General features: G+C 36.2%; 3 protein-coding genes across 9 annotated transcripts in view; 1 reads left to right on the top strand and 2 right to left on the bottom strand.

The window, feature by feature from the left end:
• Nucleotides 1-7,485: 7,485 nt before the first annotated feature.
• LOC106151076 (ubiquitin-conjugating enzyme E2 Z) lies at nucleotides 7,486-12,414 on the bottom strand. Its single transcript, XM_087018576.1, has 7 exons — nucleotides 12,231-12,414; nucleotides 11,892-11,964; nucleotides 11,397-11,584; nucleotides 10,160-10,271; nucleotides 9,450-9,562; nucleotides 8,762-8,852; nucleotides 7,486-8,257 (listed from the first exon to the last, which is right to left on the bottom strand). The coding sequence occupies exons 1-7, from the start codon at nucleotides 12,392-12,394 to the stop codon at nucleotides 8,012-8,014; spliced, it is 987 nt and encodes a 328-aa protein (XP_086874702.1). The 5' UTR covers nucleotides 12,395-12,414; the 3' UTR covers nucleotides 7,486-8,011.
• Nucleotides 12,415-12,829: 415 nt separating this feature from the next.
• Nucleotides 12,830-17,325, top strand: LOC106151077 (uncharacterized). 3 transcript variants are annotated; one of them, XM_013524165.2, is made up of 4 exons: nucleotides 12,830-13,006; nucleotides 13,346-14,890; nucleotides 15,421-15,501; nucleotides 15,755-17,325. In XM_013524165.2, the coding sequence occupies exon 2, from the start codon at nucleotides 13,398-13,400 to the stop codon at nucleotides 14,328-14,330; it is 933 nt and encodes a 310-aa protein (XP_013379619.2). In that variant the 5' UTR covers nucleotides 12,830-13,006; nucleotides 13,346-13,397; the 3' UTR covers nucleotides 14,331-14,890; nucleotides 15,421-15,501; nucleotides 15,755-17,325. The 3 variants fall into 3 exon arrangements, with proteins under 3 accessions (XP_013379619.2, XP_013379617.2, XP_013379620.2); XM_013524163.2 differs by having other exon boundaries at nucleotides 15,421-17,325; XM_013524166.2 differs by having other exon boundaries at nucleotides 12,895-13,129; nucleotides 15,421-17,325.
• Nucleotides 17,309-19,060, bottom strand: part of LOC106151065 (dual oxidase) — a 50,754-nt gene continuing 49,002 nt past the window's right edge. For all 5 annotated transcript variants that reach the window (XM_087018571.1, XM_087018570.1, XM_087018568.1 and 2 more), the window contains one exon: nucleotides 17,309-18,927. In XM_087018571.1, the coding sequence (XP_086874697.1) occupies nucleotides 18,805-18,927 (123 nt within the window). In that variant the 3' untranslated portion in view covers nucleotides 17,309-18,804. The remainder of the gene's footprint in view (nucleotides 18,928-19,060) is intronic.

Here is a 19,060-nt window from a genome sequence, read left to right as displayed (position 1 = left end):
AAATATGAAATGAATGGTAGCTCCTGAGGCTGTTTGCCTAATATGAGATAAGCTACATACTATCTATAAATTATCGTTTGATTGCATAATCTTTTATAGAAGGCTTGATAGTCTGATTGGCGTATAGATTATCAGGGATCGATTGCATATCCCGCTTTCCTAGAGCATCACACAGTGAGAAGGTCCGGCAAAGTATTAAAGGGGAATTGTTAAGATAGTGTCAGTGATTACTTCATCTTTTTCCTATTAATACTGCCAGGCGATCATGCGACTGAGATTAGTCAGTGAATGCATTTCATAGAAACTCTACCGCGGCGATTATTTGGATACTACAGAACTATGGGCATATAATACATTTCCGATCCAAAACTGACATATCAAGAAATAAATCGGATTCCTTTGTACGGAAAAGGTGTTTGTTAATTTTTTTTTTTTCAAAAACTGCATTAACATTCTTGCTGGCGGTAGACAATTTTCTTATATTCCATAACTTTTTGTTTATCAGTTAATCTTTACTTGATTTTAGTGCCAAATCTAATTTTCTTCGAGAAAAAGGGATTTTTTTCCTTCTACGAATCATGATCGACCCACCCCTGAGCTTGGAATTGATGTTTTTTTTTTTAATTTTTTTATTATGTTTATTTATTTTATTTTTTTACCATTGCGATTCATGATTCATTCGGTACACCATACGTCTTTTTGACATTTATGAAGGAATATCGATCGACGACAAAGTCCTACTTTTATTTGAGGGATTTTGTCGTTTTCATTTGCTCTTTGAACGATCTAGTGATAAGTAGCTTTGCAAGTTAATTAGGCATAAAAATAGGACTTTTTGCCATTTTTATTCACGTAAAAATAAAACAGAACACATTTCCATTATCAAAAAATGCGCACAAACAAGTATTTTTTTTTTTATCTATTTAATTATCAAATTTTAAAAGTACCTACTATAATATAACAAAATTGTAACTTTCAACGATTTCATGTCTGTCACCTTACAATTCTGGCTTATAAGCCTTTTAAGAATCCCTGTGATTTCTTACACAAATATCATGGGAAAACCGGTGTGACTTCCCAGAGTCCGCTTCCCATTCATTTATGCAGGTAAGCCTCGCCATAGATTTTGATCCACTTATGTCAGACTAATCCTAATCATTATAACTAAATGGAGGGCAGACCTTCAGCTTCGTTAGAGCGGAATGAAATGTTTCAGAATTACACATGTAAAATGTTAGGAGGGCTGGGGCTGGAACCTATCTTTTTTTTCACACTGCCTTGCGTTATACTTTCAGTCTTCTCAACAGCACAAAAACCTGCCCTCTACCGGAAGCATGACTTCAAAAACTTCCGAAATAAGGCCGTTGTCTTCATCTTTAATTGACCAACCGACTATTTTTCAGTATACACAAGCCTATATACTGCGACTTGGCATTACAAGCGGAATGTTTCTTAGTGAGCTGAATGGTTTAGGGTTAACAGAGGTCTTAAAGTCTGACAGGAAGACGTCATCCAAGACTGAAGAGCGCTCACTTAAAGCACTGAAGAGATTCATCCTGATATTGCATTGAACACATGATAATGTAGTGTTGTTGATGGAACAATGGACAGCGCCAGCTACAGCTGCTTGGCGCACGCTACCTGTAAAATGACACGCAATTACAGCGGATCTCCACTAAAGCCCCCTTTACACTGGATGGATCACTTTACTGCAGTGATGATACCGTTGTCATGCAATCCACATGAATAGCACCAGAATGGGCTGAATTTGACTTGTTGGTTTGGTTTAAATTGGAAAAATAATATGCACTGCAAAAACATAGGCCCGTATTCCAAGATGTTCCTTAAAATTGGCCTAAGGTCAACTTTTTAAAGGCTTCCTTTGATGAGGTGTTCCTTGGTAAAGGAAGGCCTAACGAAATGGTATTCTAAGACCACACTTTAGCCTCTCCTTTGATAAGGAATTACTTTGACAAAAGTCAGCCTTTAGGTAAGGGACACTGACATAAAGGAGCTCCTCATTGGTTAGAGTAGGCCTTTGTGACACCCTCCTCGTTATAAAGGCCTCAGTTATGTTGTATAATTGGGGTCAACAGGTCAACTTCAATCATGCAACAGTGCATATGGACATTATCACTGCATGTGGATGTTTTGATCTAAGCCAAATTTATTAATTTGTTAATTTATCATTTTATTAATAATTAATTAATTAATATAATTTAAATCCATCAAGTAGTTGAAGCCATCTTTCGAGAAATGGAACCTTGCAAAGAAATCGTCATCGGTGAAGACGTCTTCATTGAATTTAGGTAGGCGTATTCTCATGCGTCTTGCATTCCTGTTGACATCATAAAGACGCACCAGTTGGTTAACATAGTCCCCCATGGAGCTAATTTTCACAAGAGAACTGTACAGGATGGCTGCTTAAGGAAGACTAAAAGTTACTCCAGACCAACCTTACATTTTAAGGACTCCTCAGCCGAAAATAAAGGAAATCTTAAAGCAAAGGCAGATTCTAGAAATGACTGACTCCTTTGCTAAGGATGATTGTTAAGTGATTCCATTCAAGTGAGATAAAGAAAGGTCTTGGAATACAAATTTCGTATAAGGTCGACTTTAAGTCTCCCTTAACACTAAAGGGAGATTCTGGAATACGGGCCATATACTTCCCTGGCAAAGAAAGTCACCCCAACTGCATTTATGTACATTGCTACAAGGGTGATCGTTAATTTTACTGTTAACATTTATAGGCAGCTAATCATCACGCTAAGTGGGAATGTGAGAAAACGAACATACACCCATTATATACACCCATTATATTCCAATATGCAGTTTCTAAGTGATAGGAATACATTTTGACCATACAGTTGACACAAAAGAGAGTTACATGCATTTATTTCAAACATGTACTGGGTATATGCGGCACTTTGCGCATGCCTTCATCCAAAATTGTCTATAATTAATTTGAACAATTTTTGAACTGGAGGTTTGGTGGCTGTTTTTTTTTCTTTTTGCATAGCAAATCAGTTCCAACACTGCACTAGGGAGTGGCCTGTTAGCTAATCTCCGTCAATCATTTTAACAGTCTGGGGTTTGTTTTCTTTGCATTGCTATCAGGGCGTGGTTTATCTGGCACTGGTTGTTGCATACGTAGTTTGTGATGTAACTCGGATCAGATACTGGGAGTGTATTAGTGCTTCAGGGTTGGCCTATAATGCAAAGTAGATTATATATATGGGCAGTATAACCTTCCAAACCATCTATATAATTCTTACTCGTTCTGAAATACTCACATGAAGAAAACGTCTTGAGATCATCGCATCGAGTGGGCTAGATTGACGCCTTCCTTTTTATAGGCCTTCTATAAACACAGCAAATACTACGTACTACCTATCGGTACATATGAACATGAATTCGTCCGACGATTATAGAAACGCAACAGAAAACATTACTAGCTTATGGAATCAGCCAGGATTTTTTGATGATACCAGATGGGCCAACATCATCGTGACTTTGTGGATCATTATCGTGGCAATTGTTGGAACATTCGGTAACATTTGCGTTATTATCATTACAAGAAGTACTCCGTCTCTGAGAACATGGTGGAATTCATTCCACATTAATTTAGCAATAGTCGATTTGTTCATGTCAGTCTACGGGTGCCCGGTATTCGTTATGATGGTTTGGTCATGGGATGAATCGACAATTTCTATCATATGCTTTCTAGGGCGTACTTTAGCCATGGGTCCACTTATGAATATTGTCATTTTGGCATGTATTAGTGTCCTGCGAGCAGCAAAATTTCACAAGCCTACTCTGACTATCCGTAAACATCTTTTTAGAATATGTGTAAGCGCACAATGGGTTCTAGGAACAATCTTGGCCTGTATTTCCGTGTTGAACGATGCATTTGTGATCCCATTACAATGTCACAAGGGCGACGGACAGTCGGGTGTGGATTTAGTCGTAACTACATGTATCTCTATATTTGTGGGCACCTGCATTATAATTACGGTCTTATCTTACTCATCAGTCGTGAAGAAAATCTTAAAGCAACGCAAAATGATCAAACCATACCATACTGGATACACAGTTCAAACAGTTTCTTCCAATGTGGCAAACACTTTTTTGGCGGAAGATCGCAACAAAAGAGGAGAATCATCTTCTCCGACTTTTACTCCTTTGGAGCCAGTTTCACCATGGGGTCAAGAAAGCAGTCGTGCTGGTGTACCAAAATATACTAGAAACGTACAATCCGATATAGAAGACATTTCAGATAGAGATAGAGACGATCAGGGAGGACCAGAACTTCCGGCTGCTTCCACCTCGCAGCAAACAAGTGTAGCGCAAATATTCAAAAGAGAAACTTACGCGAATGCTCAAATTAGATGGACAAGAGACAACGAGAACCCTGCATGTGACACTGTCGATATAATAGCTCAAGAAACTACCGAAGTGATGGATGTTCGATTAGGTTCGGACATACACTATGTAAAAATCATACAGATGGATCAACAAGTTATTTTGTCTAGCTTAATTTTACTGGCCGTATTTATAATTAGCGTTTTGCCTTTTCTAATCACTAATATGGTATTCACATTGCAATCGCCAAGTCTTGATATCAATCAGTATATTACCAGTCTGTTTGCATGCTCATTTGGATTTCTTAATACATGTGCTAATCCATACATATATACACTGAGATCACGCGTGTTTAGGAAACGTCTTAGTTCCTTAGTTCGTGATATAACTAACTGCTTTCGGCGTAGTGATAGTCATGCCCAAACTGAAGAGAACAATTATATTTAGATGTTTGACATCACGCTTGTTTAGGAAACGTTTTTATAACTCTTTGAATCGTGTTGAATTAAAAAGATACCAAAATCTGGCCTGTAGCCAACTATTTTAGAGGGGGGTGGGTGGGTCGTTTTCTGAAAAAGTGGACCTTTCACCATAAAATCCTCAAGTACATAGATCAAATTTTACTCAGAGTGGACCTTTTCCCAGCAAAAAGGTTGTTTTTTTCGACCCCCCCCCCCCCCCCGGCTACGGGCCTGAAAATGAACATGTTTGCCAGTTCAACGTGACCCCACTAGCCTGATTGAAACACGCGCGCATGTACATTGAAAACGGAGCTGCTGTAATGAAATCCCAGGCATACTTTTTAGACAAAACTTCTATGTAGCGAATGAATGAATGAAAGCTTTTAGGGGTTGAAAGTTTTAATAAATTTTGACACTGGTCTAAGTCGTTCTCTTGAAGCCGTACACTAAAGCCGAGACATCAGCCTTCGGTGTACCCCGGAGATTTCAACGTTGTGTAAACAGTAAATTGCATCGGCACGCTGACTTTTGTTAATTATACTCGTTCAGCCCTCTGCTCACTGACCTTCTAACTGTCACTGTACCTTTCTCCCATTTTTAAATTATTATTGAACAGGTTCAACTGGAGGCCTCCATCATGCATCGGCATCAGCCATTATGTACTGTATGACGCATGACATCAGCTTTCTTCACTACGTGGGCGCCAAGGAGGCCATAAGAATCTCGGCTAATAAGTCTCGTTTTATAGCTATCGAATGATGTTGGGAAGGCTTACTAATACAGAATGAAATACAGATTAAAGAATAACAGATTAAGACACAAAGAAAAACGACGAAAACAGCACAGTAGCTGGGTATCAGCTGTTCTCGCACAGTCGTGCTTCGACTGTCTTCATTTTTGTACGCAAGCCTCGGTGAGCATCCTGACATATAAAACCATTCCGATTCGATTTACCCTCTACCAGGGTAACAGGTTGATGCTTCATTAGAAATTCACCTATTGTCCCTGGCTAATTCATGACACGATGCTCTGGTGCAAATAATTCATCTGGTATAGGGTACCTTCAATTCCCAGTGAATTCCCATTCCTTCTCTTTTTACTGCACCAATTATTTTACCGGCAGTTTTATCATGCATTCTTTCGCTTTGACGCTATTCACAGATTATATATCTGGCTAATTCATGCATGAAAAATGCACATAATAAATCTGCTATAGGGTTTCTTCAATCCCCAGATAATTCTAATTCCTACTTTCTTTACGAATTCTCACGCCAATTATTTTACCGACCGTTTAATCATATATCTTTCTCTTTGAAGCTTAAAGGGAGGAAATCACGACAGGTATATAACACTAACTAGACCAAGTGCAGACTTCAAAATACTAAAATAATTTAATTTTGTACAGATCCATTAGGCTATTTACAATATACATTCACTTTTTTTTGCCATTTTCTTAAACTTGATCGGCTTTAATTTTACATTTGGCTTGAGAACGCATTTTGGCTTTAAAGTTACACAGCGCACCTTTTCGGCTTTCACAATTTTGGCTTTATTTTTCCTTTTGGCACAATCATTGTTTTTGACCTCTTTGAAAACCCATTTTGGCTTTGCAGTTTCACTGCACGTTTTTTCGGATTTCACAATTTTGGTTTGGGCTTTTTCTTCTTTTGGCTATAATCAATTTTTAACCTCTTTGTAACCCCACAAATAAATATGTGTACTATTTGTTTGGAAATTACATATTAATACAGTTTTTTCAGGCCTGAACATTACGTACTTGCATTTACTCCACATTATTTTATGCTATCTACTAAATTACACCAGTCATTCATTTATTCATTCATTAGAGGGACTTTTCAATAAAAACGGCCGTCACCAGCCAAATTTTCAACATCATACTTGTTTTTCTTTTACTGTTGCTTTATTGTGTGAATGAGGAGACATAAAGGAAAGTTCTCCCCCTACATCTGTTTGTTCAGTTTTCAGTACATAAGTTTGATACAAAGGGGAGCCAACTTTAAATTTTAATATGAATTAAAAAAAAAAAAAACTTATCCATTAGCGATTTAGAACTCCACGTATCACGTTGTACTTGTTCGTTCCACTGTTTCTGGTTATTAAAACTGGTGTTCAATAAAAGAAAATCATAGTCTAAAAACACAGTGCCTAATCACTGAAGCATTTTATTTCACCTAGAACTCGCTAGAAAAATCGCATTACTGGGCTGGGCCTTAAATGGGAGGAGCATATTTATTTATTTATTTTTTAGTGGAGAGGGTTAGGTGGATCTTAATGAAAAGTGAACCTTTTCCTTTTCCCCCCCAGTTCATCATAAGTCCTTTTTAATCATCAGGGAGCACCCAGGCAATAACAATAGGCAACAGGCGGTTGTCCTGGAAATGGGAGTTCAAGGTCCCATATGATAAGTACAGGTTAGGGTTAGTATTGGGGTTTGTATATGAGACGAATGTCACCTGTACAAAGTAATGGGGAACAAAGTACAGTTACTTTAATTCTGGCATTTTGTTTTGGGGTTATTTGTTTCCAACGTCTCATATATGTTGTGTAAAATTACTGAAAACGTTAATTTAAAACATTCATGTGTCCGAGGCATATGAGGTCTACTAATTAATTTGTTTTTTTTTGGGGGGGGGGGGGGGGGGGTTCGGGGGTTCGGGAGGGGGATTCAAATAACAACACTAGTGTGTAATATTTATCCACCAGATATCATATCATTATCATCAGTTTTTAAAATTCAATCACAAGGTGCCAGCCCTCAGTACAAGCCTAATATTGACTATGGTCTTCAGTGATACGAACCACATTAAAATCCATCTATTTAAATACTGCTAGAGAAATTGACTTCTGCTTGGCTGAAAACTCACTTAAAACTCGCTGCTGACAGATTAAACCACTAAACTGGCTCTGCACAAATTTGCCTTTGGTTTGTGGTTACACACAAACCACATCCATCAGAAATCTATCTATTGCTGAAGAAGCCATATACATAAACATGCCACTTTTTCTGCTTGCCATGTCAAGAAACAGCGCTAGTGCAAAGCCTTCAAAAAACACAACATGCAGTTCTTCCTTTATCTTGCCCTTCTCAATGTTTTACTCGTTCCATGTTGGGATAATCACGATATAATTTGGGAATCAGACTATATATTTGACCCGCAGGGTATGTGTTATACACGTAAACCCTTATTATGTTTTGTTGTCTCTGGAGTCTGTGAGTTTGTATTAGAAGTGTCCTCTGTATCTCCTTCTCCTTTTGTTCCTCCTCCTCCTCCTCCTCCCACGCCCCCACTGTCATCACTCAAGTCCTCACAGTCTGAGGATAAGAACCGGTCCTCCAGTTTAACTTTTAATGTCTGAAGTCTTTTGAGAATTGCACCATAATCAAATTTCCCTCGTTTCTCACCGAATGGGTCCTAGTGATATAATAATAATAATAATAATAATAATAATAATAATAATAATAATAAATGCTGAATGTTAAGTTTTTTCTGAACACTGTGTATAATATAAAAATTAAAACTTAAAACAGCCATACTATCCAAAATTAATAATTACACTTTCTAAACTTTTAAAACATACCCACTAAAATTGCCAATAATAGCAACTGTATATTCAGTGATAAAAAAAAAAAAAAAAAAAAAAAAAAAAAAAAAAAAAAAAAAAAAAAAAATCAAATGCTGCATCTACCTATTGTCATAAATGATATAACCGCACTATTTTCTTATTTCAAGATCTTTCAGTTTAGTCACTCATAAAAATGGCATGCCTTGTGCTTTTTGACGTGAAGCCAAGACATCACTGAATCAACATTTTAATGTGTAACTAACAAAGCATTGCTATAGAATATATTAATTTGTTTTTGTTAAAATTCAATAAGTAATTATCGAATATCTGAGGAATATATCTTCAAACCTTACCTGCATATTTTGTCCAGATAGGTGGGAATTGGATAGGCAAGTGGATTCATAGTAATCGTAATACTCTGGAAATGATTTCTCCATCACCTCCCTGAAATAAAATATCAAGAAAATACCTGTTACAAAACAAACAGACAATTTACTTGTTACTAGATACAGATATTAATTAAAAATTACAACATCAGTGCACACATATACATTAAAACATGTCATTTTCACATTTCTACAACGGGATCAAATATGAAATTGGAAAATATGCCAGCTACAGCTTTAATAAACAAGAAGCAAATAAATGAATAAATATACATACAAAACATTAAAAAAAAATTCATATAACTGACAAAATATAACCACTTCCTTAACATTCCTACTTCCTTTTATAATTCAAATAAACTCTGATTTTTTTAATAATAATGAATATCAGTTCTTTGGGAAATTACTAGTACAATTCTCACAATTCAATTATACGTTTATATAAGGAAGTTGATTTACTGTCCATTAAATTCACTGTTATATTCTATAACAAAATCATTGAAAGTGATTATTCTTGTGGAAATTGACTCCTTATTTACCTTAATGCTTGTGGACATTGACTCCTTACCTTAATGCTTGTGGACATTAACTCTTTACCTTAATGCTTGTGGACATTGACTCCTTACCTTAATGCTTGTGGACATTGACTCCTTACCTTAATGCTTGTGGACACTGACACCTTCCCTCTAGCATATCACAAACTGCTACTCGTAGGGTTTCATGTCTTATGATGTCATTATACCTTTTGGCATCTCCTGGGGTCCTTTCCTGCAACAAATAAAATGATTCAATGTACAAATATACCATAAAGCCAACAGAAAACTGCTGTACATTATATACTTTAAGCATCATCTGAAAGCAGGCAAACATAATGTAGTTAGGTCAGCCCAAAGTTAGAGTTACATCCAAATAATTTATGAGGGGATTTTCCCTTAATTACATTCAGTTTAAGCGTGAACACAAGTTAATTGCCCTCCTAGCAGCTTCAGTGGACGTGTCAGACATTCAAGCCACTTATGCCGAGTGCAATTTAGTAAGAATCTTCTCATAGTTAGATCGATCCTGCTAGTGCAACAGGTTTATGGGAACCCAGTCTCAAAGATCACTAAAATTTCACTGATATCTTTCTACATGTACCTATTATAATTCATTTATAGCACTACTCATTCAATGAGTTCTACCAGAATTTTATCATAATTCTTTATTTACCTTCAGTGATTGTTATCACCTATTTACATTATCATTATCTTATAATGGATCTTTGTTATTTTTCTCCTTTATTTATTTATTTTATTTATTTATTTTTTTTTTGGAAAACAAAAAATTAAAAAAAAAAAAACAATTAAAATTAAATCCAGTCTGCACCTGTTCGAATCCTGGTTCATTGTGGTATGGTTTCTCATTCATAAGAGACTGTATGGAGATGAGAACACTAGACAGGCTCTGTGCGGGACTCCATGCTGGACCTGACCATGTGCTGGAATCATATTAAAATACTGATTAAACTCATAAAGACATTGGTTGTAATAGCAAATTCCTGAATCTAATAACAGCTTAAACTCAAGAGGGAATGGGTATTACTTAGTTTAACTCCAACACATTACACAAGACGAGTTCATCACATTTATATATCAGGCATTAGTCTTGAAGGATCCATCAATGTAACTTTGGGTGCATAACACAACTGATGAAGCTCTGGATAAAGAAACAAAACATTTCGAATTTGTTTAAAACTAAATTGTGTTTGGTGTGATCCAGTGTGTTGTGGACCTGCAGCTGGCCATTGCCTTTTATATTCTGCAGCTTACTGCATTAGTCAAGACCATCAAAATCAACCTAGATTGTGTTCTGTGTTGTGAACAATAGTTGTTACGATTTCCATTCAACAGGTTGTCTCTTTAATGTAACATTCTTAATGACTTAAGCTATTTTTGAACATAATACAAATAATTTTTATACCACTCTCTTTCACATGATCAGATTGGGACATCCATATTCAGTAAAAGGCGAGTGTCCAGTTTGAGCAAGGCCACTAAATGTGAGATCTGCTGTACTAATTATAAAATTTAATATGAATCTGTTAATAGCTAAAACTGTATGTCAGGTCATGAAGCACAACAATTCCTGCTCGTTAATTCAAAGTTCAACTACTTTTGTAAATTGAAGAGATATTTTGCACTGCCTGACATGTTGTTCAAGCAAAGAAAAAATCAGTTAATTGCTTATATACACTAAGCCATCTAAGATCGCATTCACAACGAGTTGAGCCATGGCTTTACAAATCCTGGAACTAAATATGGCAGACGTACATGAAAGAAAAACCGCCTAATCTTTTAATAGTCTCTCCGCCTCTCACACGCCTCCCCATGTGTCGTCCCAATGGAGCCGAGATTTAATGACTGTACCCCCGCAGGGACGACGCATGGGGAGGCATGTGAGAGGCGGAGAGACTATTAAAAAATTAGGCGGTTTTTCTTTTTTTTATGTACGTCCGCCATATTTAGTTCCAGGATTTGTAAAGCCATGGCTCAACTCGTTGTGAATGCGATCTTATATATATACTTTGTTACCACTTAAAAACCTCTGAGTGCATAGTCCTTACCCTAAAATACTCAAACAGACTTTGCCATTCCTGTACAGGTTAGGGTTAAATCGGACACGCCCATCTCCTGTGGTCAACAGCCGAACTCTTGGTGCTCTGATTGGATAATCTGGTGGACATCGTATCAGGAAGTAAAAGAAACCCCCTTCGTATGGAGTGTCGAATGGACCAGTTATAAGAGCATGAATCTGAAGGAAAAATACATGAGTGTCTTTTTAGCTTCAATAAATATCTTACAATTAAAGAATAATGTAAATAATGTCCAGTGACTGGACCTGACTGGCTAGCAGGGAGAGTGCAGGTTTTGAGAAATAACATGCAATCCTTGGGTGAAAAATGAATTAGAATTTTGCAAATGCTTCATTATTATTCCTCAAAAACTAGCCTACAAATATAGGTCACATCAAATTGGTTCTGTACCAGTCCTTTCAATTTCTTGTACAGTACTTGTACCCTTTAACAATTATTGCATTAAATTTATCCACCAAAAAATACCTTTGTTATGTTGTCCTTGTCAGGCACAATACACATACCAGGCGGCGGCTCTTGGTAAATACTCATGATGTCCCTGAAATTGAATTATTAGCATTGTGCTTAACAATTATCAAGGTGTTTAACTTGGAGATTTATTTTACATAGCAATTTGTATTTAATTAGTAAAAGCAGCACTTGCTGTTTACACATTTTAATATACTGTGCAAGGTGTGACTGAATTCCCCGTATGTTTTAGTTTTTCTCCAAGAAGGGATATTTTTAACTTACGGTCTAGTAACTTTTTCATCTTTCATTTTCATTTTTCACTATGTCATAGAAGTTTTAAGACATATTAATCACCTCTTGATTCTGGTTAAGCACTGGGGAGACGCCTTTTCATTGTCCCAGTCTTTACAAGACAGAGGGTCCCACATGGTTGCCGTCGGACTGGAAGACTCGCCTACATCAGCAGCAAGGAAACTCTCGGCCAGAGGTAATATCTCGGCCTCATCAGCTGTGGCCATGTTGACGTTTCCTTCGTTTCCTGATATGAGAGAGCAGGGCCGCATTTTACAATTCACGAGATAATTTTTATCTTATGAAAAATTACCATTGTTTTTATTTAAAATAATTATTTATATGACCACTTTCTACAAAAATAGGGATATTTTTTTTAAAGAACATCTTTTGATCCCGCATAAAATCGGTACTACATATCGATTCTTCCGCCAGATATAAGCGTATTCCAACTTTTTAGGCTATTCAGATGTTTTATTACATAGCTTTTGCTTTTGTGTTGATAGTCTATCAGCAAATTGCCACGGCCTTTCAATGTGGGGCCCTTTCTTTGATGAAAGAGTAGACAAATATTCCCACACAGCGTATGAATCAAAACTGCAAGCCGCCTTACGTTTCATGAACGTCGGGCAGGTGATTGCAATGACATCATGGTTAAAAATAGATATCCAATCAGTGGGCATAATTTGAACCATGTGACTCCATTCATCCAATCTCGAGTTACAAACGTTTTACTCACGTTTGTCTGGCTCAGCATTTTTACTTTGAAGTTTGAGGAAGGTTGAGATCGTTTCTTATCGACATTTGTAAGGCAACAGCGGAGGAGCTTGTTAAAAGAGGTAATACACCTTAACTGTAACAATTAGTGAAAAAATCTGTCGCATATTGGCTCATATTTCTGTCGGATTGATGTCAGAATAGCGACCGTTGCAGTAGACTAATTTGACGTCGAACAGTCAAAAGTAAGAAATTTATACTGTCTTAATTAACAGTCAGAACTTACGGGTACATTTCGTGAAAAAAACAATATACAGCTCTGCAGACTTTTGTTACCCGAACCTTTATAGTAAAACGTCAGGTCGAGTGCTTTAAAGTTGTACGCAAAGTTTTTATTTGTTGTAACAACTTGTTGATATGGAAGACATTGATGTTACCCATGCCTTTGTTGATGTTGATAGCCAACTTGAAGAAGTCTTGAAGGCCGTCTCCGTAGAAAGAGGCGCCGATCCAATGCTTTCCCCAGCCTACAGCCCGGACTGTGACGACAAGTACAGCCTCGGGAGTCCAGCGGGAAGTTATTCCTCCAGCACAGATACAGGATTTATGGAGGATTTAGACACTGAGTCTTCACAACTTTTCCCTGAGTTAGAGACAAGTATTACTTTTGATGATTTAGTCCAAGAAGACGACAGTCACCTACTGCACATGTTACCTGATGCACCAGAGAACGCTTCTATTGAAACTGAAAAGGGTAACAATTTGAGTGACACAGAAGAGACCAAAGTTGACGAAGACTTCTTGGGGTATTTGTGTGATGCATCTGGGATAGTCCCCGAGCAGACGCAGAAATCTGAAAAAACTGTTACTAGTACAAAATTCACCATCATGCCAAGAAAAGCAGAGAAAAGGCCTGCCCTGAGTGTCACCACGAAACAGACTTCTTCTAATACGAGAGTGGTGCAAGTGGTAAAGGCCGCACCAGTACAACCTGTTGATGTGGCCAATATACCTGACATTCTTGCTCGTAATCGCCACAATGCCGAAATGGCCAAACTTAACCGACAAAAGAAGAAAGCCTATATGCAAGGACTTGAATCTGAAGTGCAGGCTCTGAGAAAAGAAAACGAAGCCCTGATATTAAAGTCAAAGAGACTAGACGAAGACAATGTTTCTTTACAAGAAGAGGTGGCATACTTAAAAAATGTGCTGGCAAATCAAAGTGTGCTGGCAAATATCTTACAGAATATGGACAGTGTTAAAGGGGTTACGCTAACCTCCTCTTTCACAACCAAAAGGGCAGCAAACCTAGATCATGACTATAGAACACCATCTAAGAGAGCTCGCACTGTGGCTCCTAGTGGTGGGATTTGCCTTCATGTGGACAAAGATAATGTGTCACTTGAGTTTTGTCCAAAATGTGCCCTGATGGCTAGCGGAAAGTGAACACAACTTCGTAAAATTATGGAAAACGACTTGCCCCAATGAGGCTATGACGAGGTTAAAGAACCCAAAGCGTCATCGTGACCCCTTGGTTCAGAGGCCAGAGCCCGGATAACACGTAGATGGTGGTTGACAAACAGGGTTGTATGTCTATGTTACAAGAAGGGAGTAACGATTTACCTCAGAATACACGAAAAAAACAAACAAAAAAATGCATTTTATTGTGTGAAGTAGAAAGAACAGAAAAAGAAAAAATATATTTGTATGCAGAAAACATAAGTACTGAAAAAACTTAATGCTGCAAAAAAGCACTAAAATAAGCACTGAACCAGACAATTGGAAATGATTATAGGAAAAAAAATGTGAAAATGAAACTTGAAGAGGAGTAACTGTATAGTAATTCTTACTAGTTAAGATTGCATCTTCTTAGTTAAGATTTAGTTAAGTGGTAAAGTCACTAATTCATTTTAAAGTTTTTCTGCAGGTTTTAAAGCTGTTCCTGGATTGAAAGATGGCAGCCCATCCTTGGTCTGAAGTGACACAGATTATCTTTTTATTATCTGGTAAGGTATCTCAAAATTTTTGATATCTGCTTGCGTACTTGCTCAACAACCTTTAAGCCAGTTTAGATTTCACATCTCAATTTGTTGGGTTTCCCATCTTGAGTACTCACTTTGTTGCTGTCTTGGATAAACTTAATATTTGACTGGTTTCAATGGTGTTTGAGCAAGGACTTATAGTGTATATTTTGTAAATGTCTCATATTTTCAGGCTATGAAAATTATGTATCTCTGTATTGTTTCCTAGAAAGGGAGAAAAGAAGTGTCTTAAAAATAAGTGGAAAGTAATAATATTATTTTAATAATATTTTAAAAACTATATGTATTACTGTGAATTAATGCAATGTAGACTACAAAGCAAAACTGTCGTAATTTTATGTGTATATGTCACATTTTGTCAATATGAAAATGTTTTCATCTTGTGTAGAACTGGATGACTTTGTTGACAAGGTGAATTACCTTCGTTTACTTGCATTTTGAGGGAAATGAAATACATGGTAGTTATGAGGTTTTTCTTTTCTTTACCAACAAAGACTTTACTTGAGAGTGAACTCTGAACTTTGACCCGGATGTGAAACTCCTTGGTGCAAATGAGTGCAGAGTTGAGGACGAAGGTAACTGTACATATTATGGAAATGTTAGGTGTTGAAGGTTTAATATGTTAATTTGAGATTAATAGTGAAAAAAGAAAAGAAAATATTATGTTCAGCATAGTTTTGCTTGTGCACTATGGCATGTATATTACTGTAGTTTATTGGAAATATGCAAAGATGATGGCCAAGTTGATGAAATCTCTTATTTTATTATTATTTATTTATTATCATTATTATTAATATTCATTCTGTTCTAATGCTGCTAAAATTGCAGCAAAATTAAAAGTGTTTTTCAGAGCGTTCCATCACTGGAGAAAAGACCCCGCCAGCAGAATGTTTAAAATCATGTTGTGGTATGAATTTGGTGACACGCTGTGAAAAGCATGACATCATTTGTCAAGTGTCCTGCTTGTAGTGTTAAATTTTTTTATTATTAAATTGATACCTAAAGTAATTGTGTAAGAAATTAAAGTAACATGTTTTGCCTGAATCTTTTCTAAGAATCTTTATGTGAATCTAAGAGTAACTCTTGAACTTCTTTTGAATTGGAAGTTGAATTTCTTTTTTTAAGTGTGATATTTGTTCATTTTTGAATATGTTCCGTAGACAAGGTATGGAGCATGCAAGGAGGAAGGATGGTTAAGCAGAAGGCACCAAATTCATAGCACCTGAAAAACACCTGAATGAGTGAACTTTGGGCAGTGATAGTGATTCTTCAGATGGGTAGACTCTTTGGAAGGTGTTATTATTTAGCCCCCCCCCCCCCCCCCCCCCCAAAAAAAAAAAAAAAAAATTCATTTGGTTGAAGGTATGGGCAAACTACTGTTAAATTATTTAATCCTGCTAAGTTACAATGACAATTTATTTTGATTAAACCAAACAGAAAAATGCAAAGCAAAATGGTATCAAGTTTCACTTCAATGTTCTTCGGTCAAACATTCGGGTGGTTTATTTAGTAGATAATACACTGAGGATAATTTTGCCAACTACTCCACTTTTGTTGAAATGCCAAGTCAAATCCAAACAGTTTTAAATTTATAAGTTGGAAGATTTATAAAAAAAATGTTAGAGTTTTGAATCTACTTGATGAGCATGGCCTCAAAAATGGAAGTGATTGAAATATTGTTGTCAGTGTAACCGTTTTTATCACTATCTTGTGCAGTTTATATATTGTAGTTGATCCCTTTTGTATTTCTAAGGAAAATGCTGCATGAAAAAAATTTCTTAATGAATGCATGATGTTCTTTATATATTTGTTTGTGAAGTTAGAAAAAGATTTCCAAACAGAACTTGAAAACATCTTTTGATTTGAATATAACTCTGATACAATTTTTAGGATACAACAATGAACCGAGAATTTGTTTCTCCTCTAATTAAAATGTTGAGAATGAAGATGAAATGCATTGATAAATGTGCAAGGTGGAAAGATTTAAGTAAACAGAAAAGGTTCTTTACCAAAAAATTCAATTGTAATATTGCATGTTGACAATGAATATAGGTTCAACATTTCTATCTCAAGTTTTTGAAATAAAATTTTGGATAAAGTGTTCAGAAGTACCACAGTTTGGTCAAAACTGGATATTTGTAATAAAAGGGGCCCACTTTGTAATCTAGATATGAGAGAAGCAAGTTCTTGTCATCTTCTTTGCCATCAGTTTATGTTGTACATATTTCATAAGATTATTCAAGGCTTGTTGAATATGTAATGGAGCATTTTGAGATGGAATTAACGCAATCTGCATGTAGGTGGAAAACTTTGGAAGGCAGTTTTTGAAATAAGTTTGAAGGAAACAATGGATGATATTCTCTCAGTTCAATAAACAAATCATTTTTGTTTGAAAACAATTCAAGGTGTTGTTGATTTTATTTCATTATTCTGGTGTGCAAGTTTATGCTTCAAGGCACAGGAGATCATCTCAGCCTTCAAAAAAAAAAAAAAATTATAATAAGAAGTCGGATCCTTTCCTAGTAATTTTTTTGCTTCAGTAATTCAATCTACTTTTGTTTGATGTACATATTTTTAAGTTTTGTTTTTTAAATAACACTGGATATGTTTAGTCCCTGTAATCCCTATTCATAACAAATATCCATGAGCCTTGAAGAAAGCTTGCTATAAATGAATGGATAAATTTAAAGTTGACCAGAAAGTGGGGAAAGTGATGCACACCAACCAAAAGAGGCTACACTAAGTTTTCACTCTTACACCATTTGAGATGTACATTTTACAGTCTGGGAAATGTGGATTCAAGGGTCAACCCTTGTTAAATGCATAATCAAACAATATTGGGAAAAGAAACGCTTAAAGAGGTGTATTCTTGACACAATTCAACAATTAAAAATCTAAATAATGATGCTATCAACTGGTTACCATGGCACAAAAGACCTAATAAAAGTCTCAACTTACTCTGAAGGATAGCATTTATATAAGCTTATATAAAGTCACTGGCACCCCTCCCAATGTTGGTAAGGATGTTTGAGGGGTTGTCATCCCATTGTGAAATTCGTAAAAATGTTTAAATAAAACTGAGATTAAAGTCACTGAATTAATGACATATCAATGCCTTACAGAAGCGCAGAACTTTACTTTCTCGGATGTATAAATCCCAAAATATTCATAACCCTAAGCACTTGGAAGCTCCTTTTTAAAATATATGAGTTAAATGGATTTACCAAGATAAAATTCTTGATCAAAATAAAATTTTAAATATGGAAAAAGAAAAGTCTGGATTATTATTCTCACCCAATGATGCATTTTAAAATTCCAGTAAATGCTTAGAAGCCTAAGTTTTAACAAAGTTTTAACAAAGAGGTCTCTACTTTCAAATCAGAACATCCCAGATTACTGCAGGCAAACCACCTAGCCTTATTGTATGCAAGTGAAGGGTGGTTCACAGTCCTGTTTTAGCCAATTTATTTAGCACTGTCACATATTGAGTTGCATCAACTAAACATCTGACACTCGCAAGAACATGGGGATTAATTTCAGCTCTTGGTTTAAAACCACAATGATACCTATCTGTTATGACAGCATGGTCCAGGTACTAAGTTAAACTCTACCAACTTTACTGGAAATGCACCTTACATACTGATCTAGCTGGTCCAAAAATACTGGATCCGCAAGACTGACATGAAGACTACTCTTATTTTCCAGTATTCTGTTGGTTTGAAATCAAAAGTATAACTCCTTTGTTAATTGTATAATAGTGTCATGTTTAAATTAATTTTTTGACTCAAGGTATATTCTTCTTTTGCTGCAAATTCCACAGATTTTCCTCCTGATGTCACCCATATATGGAGGAGCATATTTCCCTGGGGATGCCAGCATTAAAAGTTCTCATAGTGGTGTTCAAAGAGAGCCTTGGAGTGCTTGCTGCTCTCGATGCAGGCTTTCTCCACACCCTTGGTGAGGCCTGGTGGACCACAGCTGAACACGCCCACCTTGGTTACCTAGGAGAATAAATACATTTATTGTAGAAAGTTAATCTAGGAGACTAAGAAATCATAATTTTTATATCACCATGGGAAGAAGAAGCATTTCCACAGTTATTTATCTTTCTCATCTTTTAGGGACAACCTATGT

Source organism: Lingula anatina, chromosome 7, assembly GCF_051362555.1.
Source record: "Lingula anatina isolate TDL-2025a chromosome 7, LinAna3.0, whole genome shotgun sequence".
Taxonomy (NCBI): Eukaryota; Metazoa; Brachiopoda; class Lingulata; order Lingulida; family Lingulidae; genus Lingula; species Lingula anatina.
This window is presented reverse-complemented; position numbering and strand designations above follow the sequence as displayed.

What these genes read in the sequence shown, in the direction of transcription:
- LOC106151076 (XM_087018576.1), bottom strand. Translation starts at nt 12,394, where the DNA reads ATGGCCACAGCTGATGAGGCCGAGATATTACCTCTGGCCGAGAGTTTC. An exon ending in CAGTGTCCACAAGCATTAAG is followed by an intron (nt 8,853 to 9,449) that starts GTAAGGAGTCAA and finishes ATTTTATTTCAG; the next exon opens with GGAGGTGATGGAGAAATCAT. An exon ending in TATCTGGACAAAATATGCAG is followed by an intron (nt 8,258 to 8,761) that starts GTAAGGTTTGAA and finishes TTATATCACTAG; the next exon opens with GACCCATTCGGTGAGAAACG.
- LOC106151077 (XM_013524165.2), top strand. Translation starts at nt 13,398, where the DNA reads ATGCTTTCCCCAGCCTACAGCCCGGACTGTGACGACAAGTACAGCCTC.